The following is a 24,454-nucleotide window of genomic DNA, read 5'->3' on the forward strand; positions in this document are numbered from 1 at the left end:
TGCACTGTCCGTGTTCCACGCGCAGGCCCCGGCCCGCGCGGGGCGAGGGAAGCAGCGGCGGCAGCAGCAGCAGCGGCGGCCGCGGCGCCTCGGGCTGCAGTCGCTCCCAGCCCCCGCCCCGGGCCTTGATAAGCGCGGGGGGAGAGGCGCTGCTCCCTGCTCGCCCCGCCCCCGCGGTGCTCCGAGACGCGCTGAGTGCCGCCGCCGCCGCCGGGCGGCCCGAGGCCCTGCCCGCCCCTGGGGTTGTTGGTTGAGGGGCTGCCTGGCAAGGCCCCCCTGCCCCGCGGAGCCTACAGCACAGACCGGCTCAGGGGAGCTACTTCCCGGCCCCGGGCGCCGCCGCCGCCGCCTCCCCGCCGGGGGGCTGTTCTGAGGAGCCTGCCTGGGTCTCTCCGGCCCAGGGCCCGAGGAATGGCGAGCGGCCGGCCAGCGAGGCGGGCCTGTGGCGTGGCTCAGCGCACGGCGGGGCTGGCTCGGGAGGTCCTGGAACGGGCTAAGCGGCGGAAAGTGAGCTGGCCGGAGCCTGTGGTCAGTGTCTGGAAACGGCGATTCCTCCCCGCCTGGCTTTTACTAAGGAAGCCCTAGGACCAGTCAGGGCGGCTCTCCCTCGTGCTCCGGGAAGAGTCCAGGAGTCGTTAGTCCGGTGCTAGTCTTAGGCGTGTGTAGCCACGTTAGTGTGGAGGGTGGCGGCCTCTTCTGATTTACACAGGGCGGTTATGGATTTGGGGGATGCTGCCCTCCCCCACGAAGGCCTGCTTGCTGAACCAAACAAATCCAGACTTTATGTGGCTAGAAGAACCTCAGATTCTCTTCTCTGACTCTGTCGTGTCAGGTCTGTAACAATGCATTGATGACACTGCTTGTGGACGACAGGGCTGTAACAATGCCACAGTGGAAACCTGGCCTTATTTTGGCCGGCTAAAAATACTTTTTAAAGGTGGCAACCTTCCACAACCAACTTATCCTTGTATGCTTTCTCTAGTGCCCATCCCTCTTGTTTCTGCCACTCTGCCAGAGAATTTCAGTCCATTCTCGCTGCTTAGGCAAGAGTGGAGATGGGGGATTAAGTTAGGGGTCAGGGGAAGCTGAGAGAGCCCTATATGTCTTGGCAGATAGCTCGTGCAAAACATAGAGCTGGCCCTGAGTTCCACATATGCCATGATAAGTAGACCCTACCACTAGTCCTTTATGTTTGCACATCTGTTGAATAGCATTTTTGCTTAATATAGTTCTGCAGTCTTTCTGTATTAATAATAGCTAAATTTAATATATGTATAAACACTTGGCACATACAATTGCCTTTTTATCTTCAAAGCATTTTGGGGATCTAAAATATGCAGTTGTTGTATATGACAATGTAACACACCTGGCCATATTAAGTAATTTGCAAGATGATTTGAAAAATAAAGTGAGCAGTTGAGCCTTTGTTGATGGGAAAAAGGTCCACTGTTAAGTGGTGTATTCTGGTAAAAAACACTGAGCTTTAAGTAAGAGCACCATTTGAATTATATAGAGGGTCCCATACCCCATAGCTTTTAAGAATAAATATTGTAAGGAGTCAGTGCAGGTTGACTAAAGATAGGATTTTCAAAAGCACCTAAGTGACTTGAAAGCACAAGTCTCTTTAAAATCTCACCCTGTGTTCTTTTGGGTATTTAGATGATTTGCTCAGCACGCACAAATCATGTTTATCTCCATCACCATAAACTCCCTCCAGAGTAATGCAGGCTAACTTGCCTGCAGCACAATAATGCTTTAAGTAGCCAAATCCCAGTCTTGCACAGTGGTGTTAGCTCCCAAAAAATCCCCCTGAAATTTCAATTTTGAAAGACTTTGTTTAGTTCCTGCCTGAAATTGTGTGCTGTTAAACAGCTGTCACATCTAGCCCTGCAGGTATCTGCATTTTAGTGATGGATGAATTGGTGCCAAGATATTACAGTAATTTATACTTCAGCTTATTAACTGTGGCTTTCATTTTTTAAATATGAAAAATACTTTAAACAGTGTTCTCAAACTAAACATTTACTGGTGCTTGGTACTTTTTAGGTCGTGTTTAATTTATAGTGATAGAGAATTGTATAACACCTTACAGGTAAGGAGACTGGGCCCTTCCCTGAATAATTTAAATAAATTGTCTGTGTCTATCTGCAGACACTTAAATTGGAACAAGGTGGTACGTTCTTTATTGCTCACGCAGGGAGTGATCATGCTCTGCTGAAACTCATTCAACATGGTCACTGAGTTGACTCCCCTAGATTTTCTGCCATGTGGACTTGAATCAGGCTGGTGTGTAAATTGCGAAATAAATATAAGACAGAGGATTGCAAAAGCATCGCCGCTCGACTTGCTGACTGAGTATTGCCCCAAGTCAAGACAGTGCTAACCTTTAGCTTTTAAGGTGACATGTTAACTGCAATTGTTCAAATATTGTAGACCCTTTAAAATGGAGGCAAATTGAATGTAATAGATTTATTCTGAGAAAGCTGTAAGGTAAAGAAGGATTGAAAATACCAGTGAATATAAACTAATTCATGTGAACCTCAGTGTCAGAGAAATGTTATATCTAAGGCTGGTCTGTACTGAGAACTTACATTGGTATAGCTGCGTCTCTCAGGGATGTGAAAAGTCCTTACCCTGAGAGACATAGCAATGCCGACCTAGTCCCGTGAGTAGACGGAATTCTTCCATCAACCTGTCTTTCCATTGACCTAGCTCCCGTCTCTTGGGGGGGGAAGGGAGAACCTCTCCCATTGTTGTAGTGAGTGTCTATGCTGAAGCACTACAGCTGCAGTGTTTTAAATATAGACATATCCTTAATGATTGTATCCCATGTCCCATAAGGGCCTATCATATGAATGTGCAGGACTTAGACATGTACAGTGTTTACATTTTAATTAGCTATAACACATGAGGACACTTGAATATCCCTTAGTACAATGTCAAGCTTGGTTACCTTTCCATTTGGTAAACAGTCAAAGCCAACATGAAATCTTCAAGGCTGCTTAACACATAAATTAGTATCTAACTCGGTGCTTTGAGAGAGACTGAGGTCAGGTAATTGTTTCACATAGTGTAGCAGTGGGTTGACTGGATGTAATCCTACAGTAAAGGTCGTTGTTGCCTCTGATGTATGTTACCAAGGATAGAGTAAAGCCAGCGTGGCATAGTTTTTAATTGCCTACGTAACACACAGTATTAGGCTACAGATGGTTCAGTTTCACCATGGAGAAAACTGTCAGAACTCATCAGCATTTTGTTATGTAAGCTACTAGCATCGCTGCAGTAATGTCCAATGGGACTGGCTTTATGAATTAAACGAACAAGGCATAAGCTGCAGAGGCACCTCGGCAGGTTTTTGCTTTGAAACAAATAACATGACATAATGACTTATACACGTGTGTTTAATCACAGGAAGAAGATTCTGAACGTCTCAATGCAGCATTTGCTTCAATAGTGGAGTTCATGAGTCGAACCACAAAGGAGTGTGAGGTAAATTTTATGCGAGGAGGGATGGGGGGGAAATATTCTAATGTTGTGCCTGTTAGTGGCTCAGTTCCGTTGCTGTTAGGGAAAACTAGGAATGAATTAAAGATTCAGAGCAACCTCACAAGTTGACCAATAAGAGCTTTGGTAGTGGCTTCTAGGGCCCTGTCTAAAACAAGAAATCTTGGGACATCTCCCACCCTTACCATGCTACCTGTGTGAGAGCAAATTTAGACTGATGATTAGCATTTTTACCACTGTCTTTTAAACCTGCTCTGTGTTGGGTTAGATAATATGCTGGTATATACACCACCACCTAGCCTGTACTTACATTCCCATGGTTACTAGCATCAGTGGAATTATAATGGAGTCACAGCCTAAGGCGGCTGCCCATTTCTTCCTCTCAGCTGGAAGAAAAGTTTGATTATGGGATGGTGATGGACAGAAAGAGAAACTTCAAATGGAGGAGCTATCCATTGCATAAATCTTATCTGTACTAGATAAAACTTGCTAAACACTATTTACCCTTGTAAACTGCCCATGCATCTATACACACAATTGCTTCCAATGGTACACAGACATTCACACCACTAAAGTAGTTTTGTTTTGGACAGCACCTGTCAAGGCTGAATTCCCACTCTGTCACTCCAAGTGCAGAAAGTGGGGGCTTGCAAGGATTCTAAAAATTAATACTTGCCACTCCAGGCTTGTATTACTCTCCCAAGGTTACAGTTTCTCTCTGACCTTGGGTTGGTAAACGCTGCCACCAACCAGATGCAAAAAAAAACCCTTTGAACCCAGGAAGGAGCACTTGGGAATTCCTCCCTGTGGGATACCCTCAAGCAAGCGCACGCGCGCACACACACCTCTCTCTCCCTACCTCTCCAGGGAAGAGCTGAGAGAAAATAAAGGAAATTAGCTGTGGTTACCAGCTAATCAAACAACATGCACAAACCTCTAGGACACCAAAAATCCAATCCTGGTCTTAAAAAAGGTAAATGTTGTTAAAAACAAAAAGGAAAAAAATACATCTGTAACTTAGGCTTTTTACTAGATCTTAAACAATTCCAAAAATTTAAGCACCCAAATAGCTTTCTTGGGGGTTCAGCTTAAAGGTTACAAGCAAACAAAAGCAACTGGGGTTAGCACACAGGAGATCCACAAGCCAAAATAAGAAATAAACCTGATAGCATCTAACTAAATGTTCCCTATTAAAATTATTTCTTCTAGGTATGGAAGATACTTTTTCATACCTGGTTCAAACCTCACACAGCATTTCTGCTTGTAACATTGTGTCCCTGCAGCCAAGAAAACAGACAAAGGGAAAGTTTTTCCCAATTTTAAATTGTTCTACCTTCCCGTTGGCTTTTTTGGTCAGGTGCCCACTCCCTTTTTTTTTAAACCTGTGGGCTTGTTAACCCTTTACAGGTAAAGCAAGCAGAGAACAGACCAAGAGGGATTTTACAGCTAACTGGCTGTCTGGATGTCCATTAAAGGGAGTTACTCCCCACCCCCACCCCCTGCCCCCTTCATGTATCACAGCACCTTTTATAATTTCTAAGCATTTGTGTAAACACTAGTCAACCATCAATCAGGACAGGAAGTTCTCTGTATTACAAAAGAGGAAGCTGGGCAAGAACCTAAGTCTTGCCACATCTCAATGGAATCAGTAGCAGAGCTGGGATGGGAATTTGCGTCATTGGCTTCCACCCTTCATGCTCAGTCCACTAGACCATGCTGTCTAATATACTCTCCAAGATCATAATTTTGGGAGGGGGGATTCTCTTACACACATTGAAAATCTGACCCTAGAATTTATGGGTAAGTGTAATTGAAAATCAGTGGAACTTGGGTTCCTAAGTTACTAACTCACTTCTGAAAATGGGTCTTAGGGAGCTAAATCATTTAAGCACTTTTGGAAAATTTTACCACATGTCAAAAGTTTTGCTGACTTTTGTGATGCAGTGATATGTAATACATTATCCATTATGTCAGTGTAGCTGTTCTTCTATTTTTATGGAATTTTGGGCACCCATACAATATAAACAAAAAAATTAAACTAACCAATTGCCAAATATAAACTGCTTCCATTTGTAACCTCAAGGAGTAAAGCAAGGGAGTGGAATTGGAAACAAAAATGTCTACTGGCCACATGTCTGATCAGATGGAGGAAATAAGTAAAATGGAACTTTCTACTTTTGCAGCTAGGAACCCAAAAGAACAAATCTACACATGCATATTTCATGTGTTTCGTTTGAGTGGGAACAGCAGATGGCAGTAGAGTCATTCTCAAGTACTTTGAAGGGGTTGGTTTCAAGTCACTTGATGCTTCAGGGTATAGTCCTGTTTCTAACATGGGAACAGATCAGCTGATTTAATTCAAAAGGTCAACAGTGGTGGGTTTCCATTCTTTAGTTTTTAACTGTGAAAGAAGGGATTTCTTAGGTGTGGTTGTGAGGTTTGGCTATGTAAACCTCTTTGCTTTAACTGTCTTCCAGAAATATTATAGCTACGTGCCAGCAAGTAGATGCCAAGAGAATGAAATTAAACACATCTGCAGATATCACAGCAGACATGCAGCAGAAAACTTGTTACAGACATTGGAACAAGGGGTAAGTGTACTGCTCATGTTTAATTTAATTCTTTTCCTCATCCAAGACATGGAGATGTCTGCATAATGTTCACGGGATCTCCCTGTGTCTGCTTCTTCTCCAGGCCCTTTTGTCACACTAATCTGAGTTTCAGTTCAAGTGTTCAGATACTATAGTAATGAGTGCCAATGGTGCCAATATAAGAATCTGAGCAGAGGTTGGCAACCTTTCAGAAGTGGTGTGCCAAGTCTTCATTTATTCACTGTAATTCAAGGTTTCGTGTGCCAGTAATACATTTTAACTTTTTTAGAAGGTCTCTATATTATATAACTAAACTATTGTTGTATGTAAAGTAAATAAGGTTTTTACAATGTTTAAGAAGCTTCATTTAAAATTAAATGAAAAAATGCAGATCTTATCAGTTTAGTGTGATCCTTGCCCTTGCTTTTCCTTGCTGAGTTTTCCAATGTCTGGCCTACATTTGGATACTTTAAGCTGGACACAGGCTTCTGAGTGATCAGTTGTTAACTGGCCCCGAGAGGGACAGAGGACAGATTTCATGTGTGAAGATACCTGTTCACACAGGTATGTGGATCCAAATGCTGAAAGCATTGCAAACGCAATTTTCTTCAAACAGTTAAATTTCACTGGCAGGGATGTCCAACAGGTCAGAATAGAGGCCCCATGCTCTCTCTTGGTAGCTTCAAGTGCAGATCTCCAAACTTTGATGTCCACATTTCTGAGCTTTTTAACTGAATGAGCTGCATTTCGAAATCTTCAACACTCATCCACTGAAATACAGACAAATCTAAGTCGCTTTCGTTGAACTTTTCAGGTTTCATTAGAAAAGAAAGCATTGGGCCAAATCGTTGAAAATCTTGAAATCTGTCAGAAAATTCTGATTCCAGTTCTTGCATGTACATTGCAATCTGTGACACTGACGGTGCAACACGTCGATAGCTCTTTTACGTGTTGGAAGTAGCAGAAAGTCGAAGTTCAAGTATCCTGAGAAAAAACTGCTAGTTTTACTACAAATGCCTTCCAGGGTTCATAAAGAACTAGAAACATTTGCCCTGCACTGTGGAGACAGGGGTTGAGCTTGTTTAGGTGAGCGGTGATGTCAGTTAGAAATATGAGCTTACACAGCCATTTGTCATCATCCAGTTCGGGGTAGTTTTGTTCTTTTTCCGACAAAAAGGTCTTGATTGCTTCAAAACCGTTTACAAAGCACACCAAAATTTTGCCATGACTTAGCCTCCGAATGTTGCTGTGAATTGGAATATTGTTATAAGCATGGTCCATCTCTTCTAGCAGTGCTTGAAACTGTCAGAGTCAAAGCAGATCGAGCAACAAGGAAATTCACAATTCGCACCACTGTATTAATCACATTATTAAACTCTGAATTAGAAATTTTAGCATACAGGTTTTCTTGATGGATGATACAGTGAAATTTGACTGTCAGGCGGCCAATTTGATCTTCAAGTAACTTTACAAATCCCTTCTGTTTTCCAACCCTAGCAGGAGCACCATCTGTTGTCACACAAAATATTTTTCTGATGTCAATTCCTCGTTCTTCAAAATGGTTTACTAAACTTTCCACTGTATCTTCCCCCTTTGTGGTGCCATGCAGGGGTTTTGGGCAAGAAAGTTTCTCTTGGATTTCATTGGAGACACAATATCTTGCAACAACTGCCAAACATGGAACGTTGTTTATATCCACGTTCTCATCAACTGCAACGCTAAACACTGCTGTGTCTTTTAATGCTGTCGTCTACTTTTCGTTAATGTTTTCTGCCGTTTCGCTTGTGTCTCTCAACTGTTCTGGCAGAGACAGGCAGTTTTTCTATTAAAGATACGATCGTATCTTTATTTGGCAAATCAGTGAACAAAGCCTCTAAACTGCTGAAAAAAATTTTATATATTCCCCATCTGTAAATGGCTTTCCGTTTTTTTTGCAGTGCACTGTGCAATCTTGTAACTTTCTTCTGTAGCTTGATATTTTACTTACACTTAAGCATTTTAAAAACACTGCTATGCTTCTCATATCCTGCTATTGCCTTTTTGATCAATTCAGTCTTGTCTGCTTAGTCAAGAAAGGTTTTCTCGTGCTTCGTTTCAAAATGTCGAACACTTGATGTGCAACAAACGCTTTCACAACAGAAAGCGCAAACAGCATGGTCCTTTTTTTGAATAAATCCAAATGTGTCTGTCCAAAAAGGCTGAAATGAACGGACATCTAACTTTGCTTTCTTAGGACCTGACATTTTGTCAAATGTACCCCTCAACTCACAGTGGGGGAAAAAAATCGCGACAGACTGAACGCACAATGTCAAACGCAGTGCGCTGTTCCACATAGCATGGTGTAAGCAGCAAATCAGGACTTAAAAATATCCCAGTGGCACTGGAACAATTTTGAAGGGGGGGGCCGAGCTGCACCCCCTCTTGCCCCTGTCTGTACCCCTCATTTCCCCAGACTGGGGCCAGTAGGTCACAGCTAGGGGCAGCTGCAGAGCACCAGGCTGAGGCCAGGAGCAGAGCCCCGGGCCAGCGGCAGGCTGAGCAGGGCCGGCAGACGGGACCTCAGCTGGCAGGGGGCCAGCGGACGGAACCCCAGGCTGGCAGCAGAGTGCTACTGAAAATATTGAAGGTCACCCATGTCTGGAGTTTTGGATGGCTGTGAAATTTGTGAGGAATTGTGAGTGGATGATTAAATTGTTCTAGGCGTTCTAACTTACACCAGGAGTAACAGTCCAGCCGTTCTTCAGCCCCACCTTGTACTTCTGGCATCTTTCCTGTACTGGAGCAAAGCCAGGTAAGTGTAACTTTTGAGCCAGCTGTGCTGCCTGAGTGGTGCAAAGGGACCATATCGAAGCCAAGGATCTGGCCTAGAAAATTCTATTGTGGGAGGTGGTCACATGTTTCAGAATTCTCTTTAAAGATGTTAACTACTGAACACACTATCTGCTGCAACTGTGGAAAGTTAATTTTGGTTGTGGGCGTCAGTCATTGCACTGACTTGGTGGAGAAGTATAATTCTGACCCAGTAGGCTTAATGGTCAGTGGGAAGGAGAGAAATACTTTACATTTCCCAAAGGCTAATTTGCAGAGGCAGTTTTAGGAACCAGTTGGTTTGGCTTCTGGGCCACAGAAAATGAGAAATATGGAATCTTTATCATAACCCCAAACAATTCTTTTTCTACTAAATTTGTGGTGTTATCCATATTTGTTATGTTTGTTTTGACAACCTATTTTTCCCAGTGTTAGAGGATAGCTAATTAGCACATTATTTCTACCTAAGTATTCTTTAAAAAAAGATGAAAGGATTTGAATATGGCAATTTTTTACAATCACAGCTTGCTAATTTTTGTATTGGACAGAAAAATTTTGCTACCATTAACGTCCGTCCTACCAATGTATTTTTGAAAAATGTTAGTATGTCAGTATATTAGTTGAACTGTAACTCTATAAACTAAAAAATTCCATTTCTGTCTAGGTAAGACAACCAAACAGTATTACTTACCATTTTTTTTTTCCCCTTTCAGGGTAGAAAGACTTCCAAAGATCTCTACATTGAAGTCTCCCCTGGCACCTATTCTGTCACAGCGACCTCAGAGGATATGGTGAAAGACACACATGTGGTGGATGTTAATGCAGGACAAAGTATTGATTTAACTTTCAGTATATGATGATCACTCTCTCTCAGCAATCATAGGAATAAAACAATACTAAGCTATCCTAATGAATTAATATAACAAGCTATGCAGATCTGTTTCTCTTTAGCACTTTAACAACTTCCTTTCTCTGGGCTTCTTCTGTTTTACTCACTTTGTCTACTTATTGTGCACTCAGTGCTATTATAGTCCATTGTGTACACGGACATGATGAATGTTTGTATAAATATGCCTTAATTGAAATTATGTGACATGTATCACCCAGAGTTTGGGGTTATTTTTAAGTCAAGCAATCAGTGGAATAAAGGATTAAAAATTAATCTTTGAGATGAATTTTTTTTATTTTTTTTTAAATTAGGAACTAAAGTCATGCAAGTTATATTTATAATTACTTGAATATGAAAAGCCCAATCCTCAACTGGTATAAGTCAATGTAGCTCCATTGAAGTTCATGCCCATTTACAGCAGGTGAGGATCTGGCTACAGTGTGCCATGTAGAGTATTGTAGTTAACTGGTCATACTGGTATGAATGAAGAAACTGGAGCTGTAATTCAAGCTAAAATGTGCACACGGTTGCAATTAAAAAAAAAATCCCAGTTATTGCTACATAAATGCAAGTTTCGGCAGTATTGTTCGGTTTCACTTTCATTTAAGCCAAATCCCACTTGAGCAAAACATGTACACGCATGCTTAACTCCCACTTAAGTTCATTATCTTTAAGGCCCTGATTCAGCCAGGCATTTCAACATGTGTCTAATTTAAGAACATGAGTAATCCCACTGAAGTCGATGGGACTTCTCATGGGCTTAGGTAGCTTGCTGAATGGGCACCTGGGAATAAAATGGATGTCGTGTTTTAGTATCCATATGCAAACTTTTACTTTTGTTGTTTGTATCTCCTTTGTTCTGTGCTGTTTGGTTACTTTCCCTTCTGTTTTTCATCTTGAAAGATCTTTTCTGCCATTAACTTGTACTGGGTCTCCACTCTTCTCCTTCGGGCTTCCTACAAGAGAGAAACCATCATCCTGAAATCCCTCTCACAGACTTTTTGAAACCATGAGAACAAACGGGAGGCTTATTAAAACCTTACTCTCAATTTCCAATTGTTCAGGTTTTCTGTACTATTACTTGTTGTTCCTCTCTCCCCAAGAGTGTTGGTTTCTAGTCCAGCACAGTGGACTAGAATGGAACTTAATATGGAAAGACACACATCCTCTGGACAGGACAGTGAATTTCCATCTAAATGGAATTGATTTTAATCGGTTAAGGTGGTGTTATCCATAAAGCTATTCTGGCTACCTACAGCTTTTGTTCATTTAACGGAGAGTTGAAGGTCATTAGAGCAGAGAGCTTGATGATGAGGGCACACTTTATTCACTGTATAAAAATAACCCTGTATAGATGGGTAGTTTACCTGATATTGTTTCTTTTTAATTTCTTCAGCTATACACTTATTAAATTCCCTCTGATCATGTGTCTCTTTGACTTGTTGCAGATGAGCTAGTCTTTGCTGTCCTTTCTGCCTGTCCTCCTCTGCCATAGTCTGCATTTTCAGGTTTGTCCTCTGCTGTGTGAGTTGCTTTGTTTTCATTGTCTGATTCTGCTTTATATCTTGTTCTTTTACCTTCTTATCTTCATTCTCAAAATGCTGCAGCAGCTTTTTCCTGGAGAAGAAAAACCCAGTGAGTTAAGCATTTTTCTGAAAAGATTGTGTTTTTTGTCTGCTCTTCTCTTATCCTCAAAATAAATACACCTGCCTGGTGTAGCTTTCTCAGTGGAAGCAGTTTTACAGGTACATAAACTCTTCAATGGAATAGAAATGTTTAAAAATAAACCTTAGGATAGAGTTTCAGAAGCACTCAGTGGGACTTTCACTGTTCACATCTGTGGGAGCAAAGATAGGATAAAGCTAAGCACTTTTGAAAACCCACCCTGAAGTTTTAGTTGGCTCTTAACTAAACTTGTATGTTTGTAAAGGATATGGTCAAGTAGTTTAAGGCTCCATCTAGAACAGAGGTGGGCAAACTATGGCCTGCAGGCCACATCCGGCCCATGGGACTGTCCTGCTTGGCCCCTGAGCTCCTGGCCTTGGAGGCTAGCTCCCAGCTCCTCCCCCGCAGCTGGTGCAATGCTCTGCGTGGTGTGGCTGCAGAGCCCGGCCTGACCCAGTGCTCTGTTCTGCACGGCATAGCTGCCTCTCCTGGTGCAACCATGCTGCCAGCCACCGATGCTCCAGGTAGCGCGGTAAGAGAGCGTTGGTTAGAGGGCAAGGGAGTCTGGGGTGGGGGTGTGGATAGGGTCAGGGCAGTCAGAGGGTGGGGAACAGGGGGTTGAATGGGGGCAGGGGTCCCAGGGGGGCAGTCAAGAATGAGAGGAGGAGTTGGATGGAGCAGTGGGTTCACAGTCAGGGGACCGAGAGCAGGGGTGGTGGATGGGGCAGGGGTCCCTGGGGGGAGGTCAGGATGGGGCGGTTGGGGGTAGTAGTTAGGGGCGGGGGGTCTGGGGGCAGGTAGGGGACCAAGAGCAGGGGTCCCTGGGGGGCGGACAGGGAACAGGGGCTTGGATGGGGCAGGAGTCCCCAGGGGACAGTCGGATAGGGGCCTGGGGCTGGGGCCAGGCCCTGCTTGGCTGTTTGGGGAGGCGCAGCCCTCAGGCCAAAAAGTTTGCCTGCCCCTGATCTAGAGTACAAGATAGAACTTATGCTTTAACTGTGTTTAGGGACAGTCACATTGTAATTTGGTCTCACAAAATTACTTGAACTGGGCCTATGTCTTTTGGGGAATGTGATATTGAGTCAACCCTTTAAATCTTTAATCAATCAGAGAAGGAATGTCCCTTCTGTTTCTTCCACCAGTTCTGCAGGGAACAGGATGGCCAGCCACAGATGCAACTCAGTCTCTTCATTTAGTTTTTTTTATAGTCTTTACAAACATACAGGGCCCAACCCTGCAGTCCTCCCACATGCAAAACTATTGACTTCAGTAAAAATTATGCATTACATAGGGGTTTGTGTTAAAGCCCTGTCCATTAGGATATGACGGCTTAGTCATTTATTCCAAAATTGGTAGAAACAAATATCTGACATAACCTAACCATTAATGTACAGAATGCCTGAAGTTTTGTACTTGTTTCAAAGAAGCCTATGAACAGTGGTTTCCTAAGAAAGGTATAAATCAGTTACAACAGAGCACAATGTGGACATTTATTGATAATTTAAACTAGACACTCATTCTGCTGAAATTACTATGCATATTTTCTATTAGGAGTTCTTCATATAAGTTTAGTGTGCACAATGCTTTACTCTGTGGTCAAAGTCCATTGAACCAAAAGAGGGAAGATGCAGAGTAGCTAATACTTGACCTGTGTGATGTACCTCCGGTGTTCCTGTGCAGTGTAGTATTTCTCTTCAGCCTGCTGTTCTCTTTCATGCTCCCACGTCTGCTGCCAGAATTTTTTCTTTCTTTTTTGTTCCATGCAGGCTTTTCTTTGGCGTTCACGTTCTATTTGATTTTCTCCAAGTTTCTCTAAACAAGGAGTGGCCTGCGGCTGGGAGAAATTAAGCATGAAAACTAGGACTTTAGTCCTCTTTCCTTTGACTTGGTTTATGCATTTTGTATCCTCTCATTGAACTCTAGAGCAGTATTCAGCAGAGACTGATTTCTAGAAAAATACCCACACGCATCAGGCTTTGGGGCAGTACAAAATGCCCTCGATGGAGTGTGCCTGGTGCAGAGCTGTGTAGATAGAAGGAAGGAGAGCTCTTTGCTTGGATTCTATTACTCCTGAATTTCAGAGCCATCCATTCCCAGGATCAAGCATTCTATAGGAGTTGTTTACCTTCCTAAAGCTGTAATCTAGCTCCCATGACTTCAGTGAGCATTGAATCAGTCTCCAAGGTTACAAGCGCCATTGAATCACCATTGAGTTACATGCCAAGTTTTAGTTTTGGGGTTTTTTTTAAACTGAGTAAGATGGCTTCAGATCCTGCCCAGCTGCATCTTGAATTAGAAGAGGAGCTCTCGCGCAAAAACAGAGATGGGGTGGGGGGAGGGGTTAGTAGGCAACAGGGTAACCTTAGGGCCATTTGCTTCTGCAGCTAATATCCAGATCATCATCATCTTCAATTTAAAGAACCAATGTACCTAATTATAATACTGTTTCACCATAGATTACTTACTCCCAGTGATGGCTTGAAATCATGGTGGATTAAGACATCTTTCAGTGTGAAATGTCTTCTCTGAGACTGCTCAATAGTTTCAAACATTGCACTCTGGTTGGTTGGTGCAACAGGGTACATGTCCAAGCAGAAAATGGCTCTGGATTCTGCTTTCCCCTTTGTACACTTGCTGCTGGGAATGCTGATTCCTGGGGATATAGATACTATATTTAATGTGCATAATCTTACTTTTACATTAAAGATAAAAAATGGTAATCATTTGGAAGGGAAAGTGCAATTTTAACCTAAAAGGAACTCTTGTAGGTTCACGATTTCTGGTTCTGGATATCAGTTACTAAAGTAAAAGTTAACTGTGTGGGTGGCATCATGAAAAATGTGGGAAGGGTTGGGGGGGGGGGGGAGATTAGGAATTTAGAGTTGTTTGTGTGTTCCTGAATCTGATTCCATTTTTGCTGATTCCATTTTTCCACTGGATAAAGTACTGAAAGAGGAGCCCTTACATGTGATGAAGAAGGCAAAACCTGGTGCAGATCTTGCATTTATAGAAATTAATTAAAAGGATTTTTAACTGATGCCTGGTTTAGGCCCCAGTACAAAGTTTTGTTTTGCTTTTCAAAAAGGGGAGTGGGGCTACAAAATAACATTTTTATGAATTTCAGATTTATGAATTTATTTAACCTATTTTAAATTCTAGGTAGTAGTTAAAGGATAAATGACATTGATGGTCAGATTTTTTTTCTGCTTTCTATGCATCATACATACGATTTGTCTACCAATGTTGAAATAAGGTAAGTTTAGACATTTACAAGTACATCTGTGTCACTGCTAGCAGAGATATAGACCCACATTCGAGTCTAACACTGAATGAGATACAGTGCCAGACTGAAGAGGGTCATAGAACGCTTTCAGTGAAGAAGCACCTGTTGACAAATAACTAAGGAAAGAGATGAAATATACCTGGATTCCTAGGATGTGACTTGGGGTGGCTTCTCTTCCAATACTTCCACTCAGGTCTTGCAGCATCTTTCAGTTTGGGCTTTTCAAAAAGACTGGAATCTGTATTAATAGCACTATCCACCATCGTGCTCTTAGTTAGGCACATCTCCTCCTCACTTTCTAAATCAGAAGAGGAGGAGGAAGAAGCAGCAGCAGCTGCTGGTTCATTTTCCTTTGGACCTTCCAATTCTAGAAGTTGTGCCGTGGGTTTGTTATTGGACTCTTGCAGTTTAGTGCCTCTTTGAGAGACCAAAGATGTGGATAGTAGAGGCCACCAGGCATTGAATTTGGGATGGGAGCAGCTGATACATCCCACATGGACTGGTGAACAGCATACACTGTGACAGTGACCATGAAAGGGGGGGCAGATTAATGGGCATGGCCGTGGCCACCTGTACTTACTTAGCCCATCATCTAAAGCACATGAATGGATGGGGGCTCTTAGAAATCTGCAAGTAGAAGTGTAAGAGCTAGTAGTGTTGTGGGGGTTCATAAACTTTAATCTGCTGCTGAAGGGCATGTGAATCATCTCAACCATCCTTTCCCACATGTCTGGTGGAATCCATAAGGCCACACCTAGTGGTACTTTCACTTTCTTGTCATTCCAAAAATAGACCATGATTTCTTCATCCTCTGAGGCTATTGAAAAGAAAAAGGTAAGATACCATTAGACAGTACTGCTCTGGTTGGGAAAATACTAGTTCCTTGACTGGTCTTAGCACTTTAATACACGTTTTCTACCTTTGTCCAAGAGCAGGAACACCCTCCTGTTCTAACACCTCCTCATCATATACTGTACGATATGAAGGCTGCTATTGAATTTGCCATTGTTATCACAGACCTGGCAGAAGTTTTCCTGCAAATCTGTCCCCATGTGAAAGAGACACAAATGGTAATTGTCTGGTAATTTTGGTATTGCAGCCAAATTGGGCCGTGATAATCCAATGACATTTTACCAGTATTTTGATAAGCAAACAGGGCCAAATTGTCAAACATGGGTAGATTATTAGTTTATCTAAATTCCACATGTGGGTGCTCAGATCAGCACTTGGCTATATAAATAACCCAGTGCCGATCTGAGCATTCTAACGGGCGCCATCTTCTTAACACTACCCCCATTTGAAAATGGGGTTTCCCTATGAAACAGATAATGGAACACATTATCCTTTCCCCAATGGCTGGTGCCCTTGTTTCAGTAAGAAGTTAAATTGAATAACTGCTAAAAGACTAAATGTAGTGGATAGCAAAGGTGCAAATTTAAAAAGTCACTGTTTTCTTAATAAAAGGTAGAGCAATCTAGAAGTTAACTCTCACACTCAAGGTATTACTAAGGAGCACTTTCTAGGGATCCGTTACTAGTTCCCACTGCATCCCTTGGTATAAATTTTTAAAATAAACATTGCAAGTTGCACTGATGCTTCTGCTGCAATAGCAATATCAAAAACAGTGTTCATTCTTACCACTTCAGGGGATCCCTTCTTACCTCTCAGGGGATCCCGTGTCTCAATGCCCAGGAGGATGGTTCCAGGGCCATATCTGACAAGGTCTGGTTCCCAGGGTGCCAGCACTTTGTCTCCAGGGAGTATGGAGTGCCTCATTCTGTTGACATATTCAAGGATGTCATCCCTGGCTGTTTTTTGCACACATACTGAATACTTGTCACCCGATGCAGGTGGTTTGTCAAACTCTACCAGGAAAGTTCCTCTTTCGCCCTGTTACCAGGAACAAAACAATTATGAGGAAGCCCACCCTGTATACATAATATAAGGCCTTGTACTGCAGTCAGCAGTCCCTTCCATGGCAGCTTAGACTAGGCCTGAACTCTAGGACAGTAGGAATGGTGACAGTAAGCAGCACGTGCTGTGTTAGTCTCTCATCTAGAGAGCTGGAAAGAACTACAGGGGGATGTTTGTGTTCAGCAGCCTTGGTAAAATACCCCTGTGCATATACGACAACTAAGACCTGTATTTTCTCCCCTGCAAAAGACACTACAGGCCTGAGATTCCATGCCCAGCTGTAATTCATGGGATGCTGCCAATTTCACAAACTACCCTGTACATAGATGGTGACAAAGTACCCAAAGGCAGTTCAGAACTGTTCTCTATTCACTCATGAATCCTTTTCTGTTACATACTGGGTAACCAGGCATTTTATCTTTTAGAAAACAGTTAAGGAGCTTTGCATCAGCAAGTGAAGCAAGCCACTCCCCTGCTCTTCAGAAAGAATAGGCCCTTTTTTCTTTAAAGTTTTAAGTGCTAACAACTTAATGAATTAAAGCATTCACTAGTGTCTCTGAAAAGACATGCTGTGCCTTGGTTTGCAGGGGAATAAAGCCCTAAGTGTATCCATAACACACTAACAGTTTTCCAACAGTATTGATGTTTATCTGTCTATTCACAACAGTAGGTGTGGCACAGGCCATAACACCACAAAATTAATCTAAACGTGGCTCAATGCCCAGCACGACTGGCTCAGAAACAAAGAGCCTGTCCCTGCAAGGTGCTGAGAGCCCTGAGTCGCAGCAGGAGCCAAGGCTTCTTGCAACCTTGCAGGATGGGCCCAACTGGGGCAAAACGACCTTCCAAAAAAACATCAGCGCTGGTGGAAGAATGGGACGCCAAAGCGTTACAGTAGCATAGCGTCACAGCAGGAGCTTCCCTAAAGAGATCAGTCTGGTAGTCCCTATCGGACAAGCAGCTGCCTTGTTTTCTGAATAATGGGCATACCCTGACTTTCCACAAGCCAACAGTCCCTTTTGCAGACTAGAATAGCTGCCAGAAAGTCCGACATCAGGAAGAGAAGGCCCAGCAAAGGAGGCATAGAGGCTGCATACAGGTGTCATCTCAGCCCATACCTTTGTTATCCGGAGCAGACTCATACAGCATGCTCTTAATCAATAGGTACAGTAGGATGGGCTGGACCACTGGACACTACTGCCCATATACATGGTCTTTAATCCACTGGAGCTATATAATCACAAATGCAGATGCTCTGGTTGTGACTTGCCTCCTGACTTCATGCAACAGCCTACATCAGAACCGACAGAAATGATGCACAGACCCCACTGCACAGCTGATCTGCCTTTGCACCCCCCCCCCCAACCCAGTTCCACCCATAGCAGGGGTTCAAGTGGTGGAGAGATGCTACTGGGGGTCATTCTGCAATCCATGAATTTGACCCTTTGTGAATCTCTTCTGGGAGAGTCCAGGGTCTGATCCATGTGACTTCCTACAATGAACAGATCTCACTGTAATGGGGGCACACAGTAAATTAAGAATAGCTATACAAGATAGGTGAGCTAATAATCACTTGCCTCTATCTCCTGTTTTATCGTACCAAGATAATAAAACCCATCAGATTCCCTTCTTGCTAAAACAGGAACATGAGCAATGTCCACTGATTTTTCCCACACCTTCAGCCCCTTACATGCTGTGTCAGGGAAATGTGGACAGTGGCCGATCCATGAGCACCTTGAATAAAAAGAAAAGGGTTAGTGGTGAGAGCAAACGGCTTCCATAAGTCAAACGAAGACAATCTATTAACCTTCAAGGGCCAGATCCCGGGCCCTGGTGGACCTGTTTTGTTCCACCCCTATGGTGTAAAGCAGGCAGAAGGAGCTGGCTGAGGATTTGCCTGTGCAGGAGAATCCCTTGCTTGCATAACTCAAGCAGCTCCTCTCAGCCTCACACCACTGTGCGGGAGGGTGTTTGCTGGTTGTGGAAGGATCACACTGTGATCCTAGTTTGGTATAACCTACAGCAGTAGTTGCTCTAACTTATGCTCTAACAAACTAGCCTCTAACTGCCCTTAACATCAGGTTAACAAGAGGTGTCCCAAGTTCCCTTGAAGCATTCCCCTGTGATATCCAGACCCTGTACTGGCTACTCTCAGAAATCCCAGCTCCTTTGCCCTCAAAGGAGCAGTGTGCCCCAGTTTACCACTTTTACCCTAAATCACTTTTGTATAAAGTACTGCATTTAAATAAACCTTCTTTTGTTTTATCATAAGAAAGAAGAGAGACTCCACTAGAAAAAAGATGTTTAAAGATGTTCCACAGTAATGGAAACATCCAGTTACAATAGAAAACAAATCATAAAATGCAAACTAGGGCCTACAGTTTATTAATAGTTACTTTTCCTAGCTAACAAAGCACCCCACCCCTAGTTCAGTCTGTTGCAGAGTTGGCTGGCATCACAGGAACCAGGATCCAATTTTTCATAAAACCTGCCCCCCATTCAACAACATGTCTCCTCAATGAATGGATACAAGGAGTCTTTTTCCATCATGTGTTACACTGAATCAGTCTTTCGTCTTTATTCACACACAGGGCATTGTCTGTTGTTATGGTCCTTTTTACCTCCAAGTGGTTTTGATTGTTTGCAGTTGTCTTTGATGGTTTTCCAATGACTGTTCTGGGACAGGGCATTATATCACCAACTGAGCAGGGGGGGATGACAACTCCCTCCCACTCGAGTGGGCTATCACCCAATCATACGATGTTTTCTGACCAACTTTAAGATGATACAACATAGTTTTCAATATAGTTAAATTATGCCTTAAATATTACCCGTACACACATCTCACAATGATTATGAGTATTATTAAGTTACAAGCTTTCAGTAGAGACCTTACATGCTACCTTTCATGGAAAAATACCACGAAAGGGATGTATTAAGTGTAGTGAGTTTGTCAGATCTGAGAAAGGAGTTGCTTGTAAAGAACAGCTGGCGCCAATGGGCCTGTCTCTTTAGTTTGTGGACTTACTTCATAGCTTGTTTTCAGTCGTCAACAGTGTTGCAGAAAATTTTAATCAGTAATGGTCTATAAAGCTGACAATGAAAAACATTGTGGCAATTCTCAAACTATCTTCAGTTTGCTAATTTGTCAAGATGGGTAGAGACTGGAAGTGAGAAAGCAAATGACAGACACAAGCAAGAACTTTTTATTACCTTTGTGGGATGAGAAGTCTGGTAACCCAAGCAGGATGCACCATGGAAGACCCACTAGAGAAGGGATCGATATTAGTTAGGAAGTTGCTGCATGAGAGTTTATCTAGTGCTGTCATTGCTCTGCAGTACTTGTGCTCTGTAAACAAGGATCTTCCTGGATTCTCCATTCCCCCATAAGCAGTTACCTACAAAATGGAACTGTGATAATTTTATATTTGATGTGAATAAACACGACGTACCAGGTTTTAAGCAAATATACACAGTAGTTAGATGATGATCACAATGACTTACATTTTCTAGTGGCTCCCAAAGGAGTTTTACATAAGAACATGAATCAAAAGTTTGCCTACCACTGAAAATGCAGCCACTTCTGGTGTGAAATATAACAACTGTTTAACAGTGCAGAGCAACAGGAACTGAAGATTAAGGTACTCAGTTGAAATTACAGGGGAGATTTAGGTAGCTGGAATGTAATTCACCAGACTTGAATTTGGCCAGGAGAAGTCAGTGTGGTTAACACCCCTATACTATCCAAAACCCACTGATGTCAATAAGAGCCTTTCCATTGACTTCAAAGGACTTTGAATCAGACTTTTACAAAAGGTGATTGGCACCTTAGCAACATTAAATAAACTAGAAAAGTCTTCGGGAATTTCCTGTTTTAAATCAAGTCCTCCATAGATTAGTGCCCTCGAACACCACTGAGAGACTCATAGTTATGCCACCTCAGGAATCAACACCATCACCTGCTGCACCTGCATTCTTCCTAAAATGATTCCCATCTGTGTCCTGTCCCAACCCAATCCTACATATTTTATGAGCTATGACCAAAATCACAGCTGGAGCTGATATAGCTGAATGAGCTCGAAGACAGCTTTTGAATGTAGCACTAGATTAACGTTGCCTGTTACTTGTGTTATAGTGATGTATTTAAGGGGCAATCATTTGATCTTGCAGCTGTTCTGTCATGTTTTATGATGAAAGGTTATGCTTTTAGCAAGAGAAGGAAATCATGGCTCACATTTGACAAGTGAAGAGATAACTATTCTGTGGCTGTCAAGTTAAGATTTACAATGCTATAGCTACCTTGTAACCTGGGCAAGATTTAGCAGGACATTTCTATTCTAACTAGATTTTTTATATTACTTTAAAATATTTATACATGGGGTAAAATTTTCTAACTGAAAGACAATTGGACTATGCTCCTAAATTACATTTGCAAATGGAATTTAGGCTCCTATGTTATTTAGCTGCATTTGAAAAATGTTACCTGTGGATTTTACTCTCTCATTTTCTCTGGTATAAAAGACTATCATCTGGCTGCTCTTTTGATAAATATGGTCAGATTTCAGCAAATTCTTATTTAACAAACCAGTATTTTATATAAACTCCCAACCAGATCATAAATTGCAACAGGATCACATATTGCAACAATTATTGTAATAATCTCTGCAAAACTTGTGTCTGCAAATAAGCAAATAATGTCAAGGATATTGATTACTTTACAAGCATACTGATTCTTACACATAAATATTAATGAAAAAATTAATGTAATGTAAAGTTAGACTTTGTATTGATGTTCAAATTAATTTTATTTTTAACTTAACATTAAAAAAAAATTTTGCAGTGAATTTAGTGCTGGGGAAAGATATTGGCCAGACAGCCCTGAGGAGCAAAGTCCCTTCTTATCCACAGAACAGATACAGCATGGGCAGAGGAGAGCAAAGACACAGGTGACTTGTATAAAATTATATTATGTTTACTGAGCAGCTTCAATTACTTAGATACAGTGGTTCTGGAAACTGAATATATTGAACTTACCAGATATTGAGAGTGCCCAATCTTGTCCTCCCACACCTGGCCTGACTTCAGAAATCCTGCCCTTTTGCCTGTTCAGTGTGAAAAGTCATTTGTTGCTAGTGTTTTCCAGTTACTAAGCTGGTTGCCATAGATTCATTACCAACAGGAAGTGACTGTGTTGAAGAAAGCCACGCATGCACGTACATGAGTGTTTCAGCCAACAGCCAAAGGAACGGTAGTCCCATAGATGATCATCTAACACATATCCATTCTATTTTAAATGTGACAGACATAATCCATTCGATCAAAGTATCAGTTACCGTGGTGGGGTCATAGTGTAGGAATGCATTGTGCATATACAGTCTATTTTGCACCCTTGAATGACCAAACACAATTTTATTGACCAAGACAGGGTCATATGAACCTGTGGGATTAAAATAAAAATGCCTATATGAGGTAACAAAAGTGCTGCAGTGCAGTTAGGGTAAAAGGGAAGTGGTTGAGCTGGTGTCACATCACTTTACAAACATTAAGTCATTAAGCCTCACATCCATCTACTAGGTAGATAATAATACAGTATGCTGTGTATTACAGTAACACCTCAATGCCCCAAAGAAGATCAAAGCCCCATCGTGGTAGGCACTGTATAAACAGTAAGAGGGAGTTCCAACCCCTAAGAGCTCACGGTCTAGACTAGACAGATAAGGGGTCAGAGGAGACACAGATAGGTGAAGTGATTTATTTTTATTTGTATTGCAGTAGCACCCGCCTCATTGTGCTAGGCAGTGTACAAAAACTTAGAGACAGCCACTGCCCCACAGAGCTTCCAGTCTGACTTTCCAAAGGTCACTCAGCAGGTCAATGTCAGAGCCTGGAACATAACCCTGATTTCCTGAGTTCCAGTCAAGGGGCCACCCACTGGACAATACTGCCTCCCTCCCATTTTCAGGTGAGTAAACAGAGATTTCTTAACCTGGAATAAGATCTAGGAGTCTTCCTGATTGTTGATCCCTGCTCTGACCTCTAGATCTGTCTCCTCTTCCATAACATTAATGAATTGTTGCAAGGGCATTTCATTGCTCCTCTGCTGGGTTTTTTTTACATTCATCCGCTACACATATGAAATCCAGTACTTAATTTGTGCCAGGGCTGAGCCCCGGCACCTCTAGGCTTGGCAGTTCATAGCCCTGGCACCTCTGGGTTTGCTGCATGAATTATGAATGTAAAAAAATTGCTCGAGCCCCGGCACCTCTTTCACTACAAATTAAGCACGGCTGAAATCTCATTGCCAGCTAGCGAAACAAGATCTACTTTCGAGCTGTTTCATCAGAATTGTATTTCATAGTCTTTTAACCAGATGATTGTCCTAAGGAAATGAATTTAAAACAAGTGGATGACGAGCAGAATTACTTCTGATCCCTATTGTCTTGGAAAATAGCTTGGAAATATAGTGTCCAAAAGCTTGGAAAATAGTCATGCTGTCTTCCTCCTCCTGAGAGGAACTCAGGCATGAAGTCATGGGGGCTCCAATGTTTTGAAAATCAGGCCACTTACTCAGGAACCTGAATGTGGACTTGAAGATCCTATTTTTGAAACTCTTGGGCTTAAAGCTTTGTTTTCACTCAGAAAAGAGCAAAGATAAGCTTGGTCATGACCAGGTCCAGTGTGGGCTGTAGCAGCAACAAAGCTTTTAAGCCTTCAAAAACAACAGTGGAGATTTCAAGATTTCAAGTAGAATGGAGAGAGCTACGTGTGCACTAGAGACCTGCCTCGCGCGTAAAGGGATAGTACTGCAAACAGTGACTAGTAGACTAATGTTCCTTTTCTGTGCCATGGTAAAACTCGCTTTTTGCTTCCATAAACCCAGTAGCGTACAGATGACTGCTGGGCCTCAAGGAAAAGCCACATCTGGTTTAGATTATCAGCTGCTAATGACTTTTTCCTCAGTACTTTGCTGCACCCATGTTGCAGTGGCTCTCATTATGGTATGTGGAGAGCCTTTTTATTGAATATCAATAAAATAGGACTGTAAATAATATAGCACCTTTCAACCCAAGGGATGTCAAAGCTCTTTGCAAACTATGGGCTAAATCTTCCTCATCACTCTCATGTGAGTAGGCCCTAACTAGAAAACTTTGCTGAAATGCAGCGAGCTGTGGGGTGAAACGGTCAGCTATTTAAGAGTGCAGAGCAACAATTTAGGACATGAAGTGAAGACAACATTATCCCAGTGAAAGTGCAGCGACATACAGGCTTACATGATGTCATTCCCCAGCGCCAGATTCTGCCACCCCTCCTCTGAGTAGTATCTTACTATGTCAGTAAGTAAATCCATATTCAGTGATTTTCAACAAGACGACTCATGAACTAAGCTCACTGACAGCATGGGTGATGGAATCCAGCTCCCAGATTGGAGTTTGGCCAGGAAAAAAGGGGTTTAAAACCACAGTAAGACTTCCAGGTTTCAAGTACAAAAAAGAATAGGTTAACAAAAGGATAGAGCTGCATTTCCAAAAATGCTGCATTTTTCCACATTCAGGTAACTATTTTGAAAAGTGTTTTTACCCCTTTTTAATAAATAATAATAATTCACTTTTATAGTGCTTTATATGAGTAGATCTCAAAGTATTTCAAAAGGTCACTATCCTCATTTTACAGTTGGGGAAACTGAGGCACATGGGGGGCACTGACTTGCTGAAGTTCACCCAGCGGGCCTGTGGCAAAACTGGAGTCCCAGGCTATAGCCACTAGACCAATACACAAGCAACTTTAAAAGAAAAATTGGGG

General features: G+C 42.3%; 2 protein-coding genes across 3 annotated transcripts; one reads left to right on the forward strand and one right to left on the reverse strand.

The window, feature by feature from the left end:
* Nucleotides 1-40: 40 nt before the first annotated feature.
* On the forward strand, nt 41-10,065 carry AKIP1 (A-kinase interacting protein 1). Its single transcript, XM_073347524.2, has 4 exons — nt 41-528; nt 3,412-3,489; nt 5,982-6,095; nt 9,617-10,065. Exons 1-4 carry the CDS (start codon nt 412-414, stop codon nt 9,758-9,760), a joined length of 453 nt encoding a protein of 150 aa, XP_073203625.1. The 5' UTR covers nt 41-411; the 3' UTR covers nt 9,761-10,065.
* Nucleotides 8,693-24,436, reverse strand: C6H11orf16 (chromosome 6 C11orf16 homolog). Of its 2 annotated transcripts, none has more exons than XM_073347521.2 (9): nt 21,689-24,436; nt 19,868-20,052; nt 18,232-18,388; nt 16,402-16,630; nt 14,880-15,557; nt 13,923-14,110; nt 13,119-13,291; nt 11,160-11,409; nt 8,693-10,748 (listed from the first exon to the last, which is right to left on the reverse strand). In XM_073347521.2, exons 2-9 carry the CDS (start codon nt 20,032-20,034, stop codon nt 10,665-10,667), a joined length of 1,926 nt encoding a protein of 641 aa, XP_073203622.2. In that variant the 5' UTR covers nt 20,035-20,052; nt 21,689-24,436; the 3' UTR covers nt 8,693-10,664. The 2 variants fall into 2 exon arrangements, with proteins under 2 accessions (XP_073203622.2, XP_073203621.2); XM_073347520.2 differs by having other exon boundaries at nt 19,868-20,065.
* Between the last annotated feature and the right edge of the window lie 18 nt (nt 24,437-24,454).

This window comes from Lepidochelys kempii, chromosome 6, assembly GCF_965140285.1.
Source record: "Lepidochelys kempii isolate rLepKem1 chromosome 6, rLepKem1.hap1, whole genome shotgun sequence".
Lineage (NCBI taxonomy): Eukaryota > Metazoa > Chordata > Testudines > Cheloniidae > Lepidochelys > Lepidochelys kempii.

Excerpts from the sequence above, each read along its gene's own strand:
- AKIP1 (XM_073347524.2), top strand. The coding sequence starts at position 412 with ATGGCGAGCGGCCGGCCAGCGAGGCGGGCCTGTGGCGTGGCTCAGCGC. Across the intron at positions 529-3,411 it reads TGAGCTGGCCGGAGCCTGTG|GAAGAAGATTCTGAACGTCT; the intron begins GTCAGTGTCTGG and ends GTTTAATCACAG. Across the intron at positions 6,096-9,616 it reads TACAGACATTGGAACAAGGG|GGTAGAAAGACTTCCAAAGA; the intron begins GTAAGTGTACTG and ends TTCCCCTTTCAG.
- C6H11orf16 (XM_073347521.2), bottom strand. The coding sequence starts at position 20,034 with ATGGAGAATCCAGGAAGATCCTTGTTTACAGAGCACAAGTACTGCAGA. Across the intron at positions 16,631-18,231 it reads CGATAAAACAGGAGATAGAG|GGCGAAAGAGGAACTTTCCT; the intron begins GCAAGTGATTAT and ends TCCTGGTAACAG. Across the intron at positions 15,558-16,401 it reads GACACGGGATCCCCTGAGAG|CCTCAGAGGATGAAGAAATC; the intron begins GTAAGAAGGGAT and ends TCTTTTCAATAG.